General features: G+C 48.2%; 3 protein-coding genes across 3 annotated transcripts; 1 reads left to right on the top strand and 2 right to left on the bottom strand.

Annotated features, from left to right (window-relative positions):
* Window positions 1-2: 2 nt before the first annotated feature.
* On the bottom strand, window positions 3-158 carry COCVIDRAFT_116178 (hypothetical protein; the record flags this gene model as incomplete). The annotated part of the gene is made up of 1 exon (XM_014694701.1): window positions 3-158. A coding segment is annotated over one exon (156 nt), but the record flags the coding sequence as incomplete, so codon positions are not given.
* Window positions 159-1,005: 847 nt separating this feature from the next.
* On the bottom strand, window positions 1,006-2,394 carry COCVIDRAFT_116168 (hypothetical protein; the record flags this gene model as incomplete). The annotated part of the gene is made up of 3 exons (XM_014694702.1): window positions 1,006-1,445; window positions 1,497-2,026; window positions 2,240-2,394. 3 exons carry the CDS (start codon window positions 2,392-2,394, stop codon window positions 1,006-1,008), a joined length of 1,125 nt encoding a protein of 374 aa, XP_014550188.1.
* A 2,604-nt stretch (window positions 2,395-4,998) lies between these two features.
* COCVIDRAFT_116175 (hypothetical protein) lies at window positions 4,999-5,909 on the top strand (the record flags this gene model as incomplete). Its single annotated transcript, XM_014694703.1, has 2 exons — window positions 4,999-5,704; window positions 5,752-5,909. The coding sequence occupies 2 exons, from the start codon at window positions 4,999-5,001 to the stop codon at window positions 5,907-5,909; spliced, it is 864 nt and encodes a 287-aa protein (XP_014550189.1).
* Between the last annotated feature and the right edge of the window lie 4,617 nt (window positions 5,910-10,526).

The raw sequence follows: 10,526 nt of genomic DNA on the forward strand, positions 1-10,526 counted from the left end.
AGTGGTCGCCTGCGGTAGTGTTCGTTTTGCTCGGTGTTCCTTGCGCGTCTCTTTAGTGGTGCTGGTAGCTCGGTTGGCAGGGATGTCGCTTCGTGGTCGCGGTCGCGTTCAGGGGTCGAGATGGCCATCTCTCTCACGCGTCCAGATCGCAAACTCATCCACACAACAGTATTTTCGGTCCGTTGCGATATACAGTCAGTCGCTAGCGATTCGCTACTGCATCTGTCTCTCTACAGTCGCTAGCGATTGCGGCTTCGCCCCTACTCGCAGCTGCGCAATGGTTTTAAACAGCCCCACCTTCTGTATATAGGTTAGCGCTAAATGGCTGCTGCAAAACAGTCCATGCAATTGGTTAGTCGTCGATCTAGTGATGACTGATTTTGTGGAGTGCTGCGCGCAGGGGTGAAGCCGCAATCGCTAGCGACTGTAGTTAGAGTGCTTAACACGCTCTGCTCAGATGCTCAATAGTGCCAAGACGTACTGATCGCTAAGTATGTCACGTGATTGCGGCACGGCTGGGAGAATTGAGGTGCGGCGTTCCAGGCTGCATCCTTCAAATTGCTTACTGGTGGGCCGTGCTGCACTCTGCTCAGCTCCTCGGTAGCGCCAAGAGATAGTGATCGCTAAGCACGTAACGTAATTGTGGCGTGGTTAGAAGGATTGCGGCAGGGCGTTTCGAGTCACATCCTTCGTTCTGCTTACTGGCTGTAAGCGTAATCAAGAGTGTAAGCATCCAGGGTCATGTAGCAGTAGAATTTCTAAATAGCATAATTCTGGCTCTTATCGAGCACTCCTATGATTCTGCAGAGGCCTAATGCTAAACCTAATAGAGTTTAGTTTTGGAATTGGGGGGCCCACTCCAGAACCGAATACCTGAGTGAGATTAACACGTTTTATATCCATGTTGTTATCCAGTCCCTCTAGTGGTTAGATACAATAAGAACAACAAATCATATGTATGAAAACGGTCTGAAGTTATATAATGTCTAAAGCTGAACATTTGGATCAGTTTTGAAACGAAACTTGGCTGTTATCCCTGAAGTCCTGCAATTTCAATCCTCTCACTTTAGCCATTGTATCCTGGACTACTTCATCAATTTTGACATTTAGACTGCACGAGTGAACCTCAAACTTCTCGTGGTCATGTCTTCTGTAGTAGTCGTAACAGTCGCTTTTGACCCACCATTTCGTATTCTTTACCATTCCACTCCTATTGCATATTTTATTGAGGCTGATTCCCATAAAAGGATTCTCTGGCCGGGGCCAGAGACAACCCCATCTTTCCATATATTTCATCAACGCGCCAAAGAGAAAAGCTCCACATTGAAAAGAGTAAGATGGATTATGGGAGCAGGAATAGTTGAAGTCTCGATAGACCCCAAGTAAGCGGTGCAATTCAGAGACAACGTGCTCAAGCGCATTGCATCGACTGCAGTCGATACTAGCTAATTAGAGTTAGTAATTAGAACTCGCATCGACGCAAGTCGAGAGCATACATGTGATTTCCTGGTGGATCGGCAGATCTAAGGTTTGAATCCACCCTTCACTTCCTTTGATCGCCACAGCTGTCGCTTTCTCGAATTCTTCGCTCATATGGAATACCCGAGAGATGCAGATCCACAGCATCAGGTCTCGGCAGTAAGAAGATGGGATCGCGACACTACGCCTCACATTGGCAATCCAGTCCCTGATATCACGCTCCATCACCTCTGCGTTTTCGAGCTCGTAGTAATCGACAAGAACTGCGATCTTTGCGAGCATCTCCAAGCTTACAGCAGCCGGAACTTGGCGTGTTCGGACATGGAAAATGTTGAGAAGAATGAGGAGAGCTTCTTCGTTCCAATCGTTGGCTTGGATGTGATACCGTCCGTCTGATGCATTTTTCGAAGATTCAACAAACTCTTCTTTTGTTAATGTGCGCCTAAACCATGGTGAAGCTAGCATTAAGTGGCGAGATGAGACGAGATAGTGAATCTCATCATCTTCCGACTGGGTCGGCCCTGAGGCGGGTTCGGCTAGTTCAATGCTTGGGTTCTCTACCCCACCAACAACTCTTATTGCTAATTTCCGATCTTGAACAAGTCCTTGCTCTTCAGACAAGACTTCACTGGAAAGCTCGGCGTGCTCGCCGTTGCCCTCTGGGACGTTCAGAACAGTGCTATTGCGGGAGGCTCTAGCGCGCATCCGGGCTTTCTTCTCCTTCTTTGACAGCTTCTCGTCCGCCCGATCATCCTCGAACGCCTGAGCATTTATGAGCTGTTTCTCTTCCGGCTCAGGAACCTCAATTTGAGAGGATACGAGCGTCTCGTCCCACGGGGCGAAGTTCTTGCAAGGATTCTTAAGGATAACAATTGTATCTGCAAACGGATCGATCTCATGTGTGACCATTGACATGATAGTGACTGCTTGATGTGCTAGCGGTCATGACATGTACGTATATTTTGTATGACATTTGATCAGGCTGTGCGTTGGCACACTCTTGGAGCAGTCCGGCTGCTTATTCTACGCCTTGGCAGGTGGCTTGCAGCAGGAAATGTCATCATTCCGGATCTTCACCACGATTGGACAAACGCGTTTCACCGGTTTGCGGGGATCGAGATAAGCTATGTAACGCTATCTTGACTGCTCAGATCCTTGATCATCTGATCTAAGAGGTTTATACACGTGGCCACCATCATATATTTTCAGATGCAAAAAGGCCAACACTTGGCAATCAGCTCCGCTAGCCTAAATGAACCGTCAACAGTCTAGACTTATCGTTTCTCTCAAACATCAAACTTGAAAACTGTAGCGTGCCACCCCATCTCCGAATAAGAGACTAGAACTACTCAACACAAATTCAATAAACTCTTATCACGCCTTAGAGTATCATATCTAAGCATCCGTCTAATTGTAATTTCAACATTCGGCAATGGACGAGATCGACATAATACCAGGGCCTGAAACCCCAAAAGAAATAGGGCCGCATCTGGAACTTCTCACCAAAAAAATCGCTATCGACTGCGAAATGATGCAGTCCAATATCGGCCAAGTCCTTGGACGCGTTTCTGTCGTCAACTATGAAGGCAAAACCATATTTGACAGCTTCATATGCTACCCCGAGCCGGTCAACATCACAAACACTGATGAACGGTTTTCTGGGATTCGCTGGGCCGACATCGATCCGCAGAATGGCGCCAGGCCTTTTTCCGAAGTCCAGACTCAACTAAGCGAGCTTCTTCGTGACAGGGTTGTGATCGGCCACGATATTGAAAAAGATTTGAGGGTCATCACTTTGGATTTGGCTGCTCGCATCTTGCAGCTTCCAGGCGTTGCTCGTTCAGCCACTCGTCTCAAGTTCGACATATCTGTCCGCGATACACAAAAGTATAGTGGGTACCGCAAATACGCCAATCCCGGTGCCCACCAGGGCCCTAATCTCAAAAATCTAGCGCTGGGAGTTCTGGGCCGCTCAATCAAGCAGGGTCCTGTGTCGAGTGTAGAAGATGCTATTGCAACTATGGAAATATATCGCAAGGCAGAGGTGGAGATTGATCGGGAACAAGAGCGGTAGGATGATGGCTCCTGAAAAACTTGCGGGAATAGACTTGCACACATAATGTGATTCATACTGAACGTCCAATGATGTCTTTTAGCATCCGACAGTAGATGAGATGAGTCTATGTTGCTTGTACAGTAGCACAACATAGCAGCAAACCGATATACGAATATCGCATGATTCTTTTGTAGGTGAAGTCGTGCCTAAAGGTGTTGCTTATATCAAACTTGATCATCAACGCTGAACTTTAAAGACTTCGACTCTCTAGGCAACCACATCCTACGGTCTTTACGCATTAGCTTTTGCTCCTATAGATCCCTTTTATGTTATGGCAATCGAGATATGCCACACGAGTTGCGCAAGAAGATTTGTTAGTTTGAAGGGTTTGCCAACCAAAGTCGACGCAAAGCAGAAGATGAACCCATATCGCAGCTCGCAGCCGGGCGGGTACACTAACCGATGCGATGCGAATTGAGCGGCCGTGTGCGGTTGTCATCTGCAATCTGGTGAGTCATAGCAGCTAACACGCTGTTCCATTTAGGACGACTTGCGAAACGTAAAGTTCGCAACTCCTAGCCTTCGTCACTATCTATTAATGAACCGTTAAGATCACCAACTATTTCAGCTTAGAGACGACAGAGAGCTGCACGTTCAGGTCATTCATACTAAACAGCGGTGCACAAAAGATTCATGTTTGGAGGCGTGACTTGTGATGCAAAGTCTGGATATCCGCACTAGCCACTGCGGCACGGTGCTTAGTTGTATTACTGTTGACGATTGGACTGTCGCAGTACATAATCACATCATCCACAACATAAGTACTGCATTTCCGAGCAGCGACTAACTTATATGATGCTTTGCGGGCTTGCACATTGGCTAAACAGCACGCGTGCTGCATTATCAGCGATGATCAAGCTATACATCAACATATGCATGTGAGATTCTGTCGTGTAACTGTGGCTCGCCAACCCTCCAGTCACATCACTACACGTTTCCAATCTGAATGCTGATGTCCCTCCCAGCTATTCTTTCAAAACATCAGTAGATTATCCAGGGGGAGTGGCGACCAAACAAGTGGCATGTTTTTACTGTCAGTAGCGATTGCGGCTTCACCGTACACGTAGCTGCGCAGCACACTTGAGCAGCCCCACAATTCGTATGTAACTTAGTGCAAAAAGTCGGCTGCAGAATAACTGATTTGATTGGTTAATCCACGATCTTCTGATGACTGGGCTTTTGGAACGCTGTCCACATAAGTAAAGCTGCAAACGCTAATAACAGTAGTGCCAGTGATTGCAGCATGCAATCACCATAAGAGCCCGATATTAATAAGACTCTCCCCGGAAGGAGGGCTGTGCGGGGTGCGCAGTCTGATCGCCAACTTGTGCTCGCACTTCAACAAATACACACCAACACCTTTACCAAAAGAATACTTCGTAGCCTAGTACAGGTCCACCACTATGAATTCGCGAGCTTGTGATGATAATTTGGTAACCCTCACGCGCGAAAAAATTCTACAGCTTTTAGGAGCCAACATCGTCAACCCTTTCATGCGATCCGAGGAGGAACGCCATCCATGGCAAGTCAGTGACACTCAGAAGCTTGACTTTCCACTTCTTCGAATTTGGGATGCCAACTCAGGGAGCAATCCCAATATGGATGGCCATATGCTATCAAGGTCACCTAGGTTGCCTCTCATCACAGAGCAAGATCGTAAAGACTTCCTTGCCACTCACCTCAATCATGGAATCTGGGAACCAACACCATTCATATCCTTTACAAAATCAGCTAGCGCAATTGAGAATCTCGGAAAAGAGAGAAGCGCAAAACGAGGAAACCAGACACTCACTGTCATTGACCCCGCCACTCGACTTAAAAACAGTTTACCAATCCTCGATATCGCTGCTGAAATGGAGCATTATGATATCCCAGACCCTTATAATAAGGGAATGGAATACTACGTCGACCACTACGTTTGTCTATGGGAAGTTGCCGCTGAAGAAATTGTTGGTCACTACGAGTGGGAAGAGCTCGCCGATAATAAGGACTGGTTTGATGATATCATCGCGCCAGATTTCCGTAAGTTTAGGAGAGAAAAGAAATCCCAATCTACTTCTACTCGTCTATCAGCGTTCGATATGTCCACGGTTATAGAAAGTCTTTCTGGTCAGTCTTCACCCTTCTGGAGGTATGCACACAGCTAACCATCAAAGCCGCGCGTATATCCATTGACGCACACATCGACCATCTTGAAGATTCAGATAACTCTTCCAAACATTACTATCTAGATGACAACTGCACGGACTCCGATGACGATGCAGAGGAGGCGAATCAGAACGACGATATGATCAAGGCAATAGAGGATCTCTAGTAAAGGGAGGATACACGCTGGTAATTCTGCTGTCTCGGCCTTCGTAAGTCCGAACCTAATAAACGGGCAGATGAGGCAGCGGCGCAGCATCTGGGCGTGGAACATGACCTGGCCTGCACTGTCGGCCCAGTTCCACAGCCATGGCTTCTGACTGGTGGCTTGTACCATGCTGCGCCGTGTGTGGGGAGCCAGCTCTCGATGTTTGGTGTCCAAGTGGATGCGCACCTGTGACTTCACAACGCTCTGCTTGTGGCTCTTGCATATCGCTATGCAATGTGTGGGCAAATATAAAAAATAGAAAACTAGATTCTAGCTTTTATTATCTAAGGAGTTATGCACTGTTCTGCTTATCCATCACGCTTCGCCGTGTAGCCCTTTTACCAAACCTAACACCATGCTGAAACCATTGATCTAGCTCATCTTCATCATTTCTCTCCTTTCTCTTTAGTGTCTCTCTCGTGCTAGTGCACTTCTCCACAACGATGCCATCGGGTACAGTACTAGAACGCGTTTCTAGCTGTGGCTGGCAGCGATTACTAGGCATTGATGTTGTTGGACGGCTGCCAATAAACACTCCGAACCCAAGGCAGCTATGCCATGCACGGCTGATAGCGCGATACTCTGCTCGTATTGGTGCAATATGCCCTGGTGCTTCCTCTATCCCCCGAGCGTATAGCTGACCTGCTAGCATAGAGCTGTGCGCAGCCTGGTGGTCCGCGACAGTTTGGAGCTCTTCTTTGCCATCGTAGTCTCGTTTGAATCCCAATCGTCCAAGATGGCGCCGAGTAATAGCGATAGCTGAATGCCGCCATACGATAATGCTGGCACGTGTGGAGAGATGTTGCGAGAACTCTTTAGCCAGTACGTCGCTAAGGCACTTGCTTGGCCAAGGCACGTCCTGCCGATGCCCAGACTTGTCGATTATTGAGCGAGACCAAAGAAGGGAAGAGGTCGTGCTCGTAGGTACGGAACCGGGCGTGAGGCGCTCTAGTTGCCTAACAAAGGGCACCACAAGCCAAAGGTAATAGACAAGGAGCTCGCTAACCTCAGGCGGTAGGTAGCGGTGGATAATCTTGGTAGATCCTGTGATGCTATAGCCTTTGTGATAGGAAGTTACAAATGTAATCAGGCCATTCTCGAGAAAGATGTTTCGCCGAATTCCGTGTTGCGAGTTTCGCCACTGAAGTGTAAGAAGCTCTGTCCCTCGAGCAGGCTGTCCGCCTGTCATATGAACAAGGAGCAGAAGCCGTTGTAGGAATGTTTGTATGGCATCAAGATAGCTCTTCACTCGTTTCTTTTTCCACGTAGTAGAATGCTGGCCATCTAAGAATTGCTTTCTAAGCCAACCATGGTCCCTAATACGGCGGAGGAGCCAGCGATCATGACCAGCTAGCTGATCCTCGTTACGCTTGTCTAGAAGAAAACTCCAATCTGGGGTGTTGATGGTTGGGTCATCTTTTAGCTCTCGTAAGCGTACTGGTGGAACGCTGTCTGCTCTGCTTTCTGCGTCTCTGTCGGGCGGTAGCAGCAATAGATCGTGGAGTTGCTTCTGAGCCAGCTCAACCTGATCACGCATGAACCAACGGAGGGCAGTCATAGACAACTCGAAGTTCTTGTAAGATAGATGTTCGCCGTCATCCGTCCATATAATATGTCCTAAGGCAGTCGTGTTATCCCGAACTTTGCAGCCATACGAACGGATCTTGAGTACCCAGTTCATTGGAGATCGGCTTCCATATACCATGAATCGGTCTTGCATCTCATCGATTAGGTCGGCTGGGAAATCAATCAGTCCAGTGTTAGCAGAACGTATTCCCTTCTGTAAAACTAGAATTTGGGCTAGCTTAACGAATGCTGAAAGATCGGGTGTATACGAAACTGGGTCCCGGAAGCCACTAGCTTTAACGTCAATGCCAAGGATAGCTAGAAAGCCAACTACAAGACTGTCGTAGACGTTTCCTTGAAGACGATGATCTAGTAACGAGATACACAACTCTAGGCATAGATCCTGATGCAATTGGGACTCTCTTTCTCTATCATCATCTTCTTCATGGGTATTCCGGAGGGCAGCGAATAGCCGATCTAGCGCAGTCGACTGCGCATCAGTGACGATATAGTGAAGGAAAGGAGCCTGTCGCAGCAGTACTATGCGGGAAACAAAACAAAGCAGCTGCATCCAGACTTTCTTGTATCGCTTGTACGTCCCTTCCTGTAGCTTGACTAGAAGTGGCCGATGGTACTGCCGACCACGAATAAAACTGTTTACCCGATGCTGGTCAAACACGCTTGCCTCATCAGCGAGGATGGCAGTGCGAGCTTCATCAACAAGCCGGTCAAAGACATTGATAAGCGCAAGCAACTGCCGATCACCGTTTTCGATAGCTGCATGTGTTGGGAGGCGAATGAGCTGCGCGACGTCCTGCAGGCGGTGGCCGTGAAGATACTGGTGCCATCGGGTCACCTCAAGCCACGGTACGAGGCTCAGAGGATACGCCCCTAAAGGCTCCATACCAAATCCGGTTGCTGGAGTGTCTCTAGCCTCTTCCCGCTCTATAGCTGTAAGCTGTCTCTCTATTTGATCCCAACAGTCTTCTTCTCTACCCGGAGTTGTATCAAGCGTAGGTACGCTGTTCGCGAGTTCGGCCCTAGATGTATCTACGACTTGAAACAAGACTCGATACGCCCTCTGCGCAAAGAACGCCTGGCAGCTTACTTTTGCAAAATGCACCGTCCCGCTAGCTGTAGGTCTTCCCACTCTTCCAGGTTTGCGTTGACTTCTAGGATTAACCCAGCCATGCTCATTTTGGCAATGTCTTTGTATGTGTTTAAGAGCACGGCAAATATAACGACACGGCAGACTAGTTCGAGGGTCTTGCGTTCTACCCTGCCATCTTCAAATCCATCTACACGAACACCACAACCTCAGTAGCGCGACTTGCCGAGCCCTTTTACAGGAGCTTCGAACCCAGTCCGAAACGCGTCCACTACTATGGACTGATCACGATCGGCAGACCTCTCTGCGTATCCCAACAACTCCGATTCCTCGCATTGCTCAGCTTCCTCTCTGCACCGGCTTCCTCTGTCCCATGCAAGTGCGATGTAATCGACATACGATGAGCTTATATTCAGGTAAGTAGTCAATTAAAGAGTTAAGGAGGTCAGTATAGGTAGGATCCATAGTAAAAGAGTGTTAATCTACTAAGTTGGGGGGGAAAGTGTTTGGAAGAAGAGGGTAACTATAGGAGAGCGAGCGCGTTACGCGTACGCGTGTAGGTGCGCACGTGCATGTAAGACCGAGCAAAGAGGTTAGATTAAGAAAGGTCATAAGGCAGACTTATCAGCAAGGCTAAGAGGAGAACGGGAGAGATGAGAGAGGGCAAAATGAAGGGGAGGAGCTTTCAGCGAGGGCAACCGTTGCCCTTCTTCAAAACTCCCTCTTTGGCCGCCCGTACCAAGATAGTAGTATTTCAACCCAAGAAATAGATTGAGATAAGAGAGATGTAAAGTGAGGTACATGGAACACTCTACCAAATACCCCCAAATAGTGCCCCTAGATTATCATCTGCTGCTTATCTACTATAACTGGTGGTATTCTTTCACGTTAGTTATAGCAATTTGCTAAGAACCGCTTGCGCCTGGCGTGACCCTAACTGGCAGCGCAACCCTAAGTTAGCACGGGCCATGCCCACGAACACCAACTCTCTCCCCTATTTTATCTGATAACTCACGCTACATAGATGGTATGATCGTAAAACGTAGTGCATTGAACGTGCGCGAGTCTCCTGCATCTAAGATAGAAGTTGCATCTGTTTTCAATATCGCTCGGACGGTATTTGCTACTGCGAACTGGTGGGTAGATGGGCAGGGGTAAAACGCGCTATCCGACCATAATTCCCTTGGGACCATAATTCCGTTTGGCATAATGAGTAATTAGCCCCTTCACTTTGTCTTATATGCACGTGTGCACCTATATATGTTGCCGGGCCTCAAGCGGCTTTCTGCTTCTTCAGTATGTATTCGCCGCCCTTCACCGCCTTGTATATACCGTAGAGACCGGATAAGAACGCGTTGCTTTTCACAAGCCTCTTCAACAAGCCCTTGACACCCGTGCCAAAGTCTTGTTTCCGCCCTCGGTCCTTGACCTTGTCCCATATCGAAGGTAGAGACGTGGCGTGGTATTTTCGACGGAGCTTGTCGTACTCGTGCTTGTCGTAGACCTGCCACCACTCATCTTCACTGTAAAACACGCGCGAGTAGAGTCATTTCAAACCGCCCAGCTCCCGCATCTTCGCTTCGATCTCACGGTTCGCACGGACGAATTCTGCTTCGTTAGATGGATACGGGCCCCACAGCCCGACACTGATATCACCACCCGCATACCCGTCTACTTGCTTGCCGCCAGCCAGCCCACTAAGCTCGGACACCTAGTAATGGCCACACCCAGTAGTGGCCACCCCAATCAAAACAGCGTCACCAAACTTTGAAGCCAAATATCATAGCAACAATGATTAAATTCGCCACTTGCTACACATAGAATCAAAAGTAGCACTACTAGAAGCAATCTGTCTAGTTATAGTGGTTTTTCTTTGCTGCCGTCTAGTAGTTTTGACTGTTTCA

Source organism: Bipolaris victoriae, assembly GCF_000527765.1.
Source record: "Bipolaris victoriae FI3 unplaced genomic scaffold scaffold_237, whole genome shotgun sequence".
Classification (NCBI taxonomy): domain Eukaryota; kingdom Fungi; phylum Ascomycota; class Dothideomycetes; order Pleosporales; family Pleosporaceae; genus Bipolaris; species Bipolaris victoriae.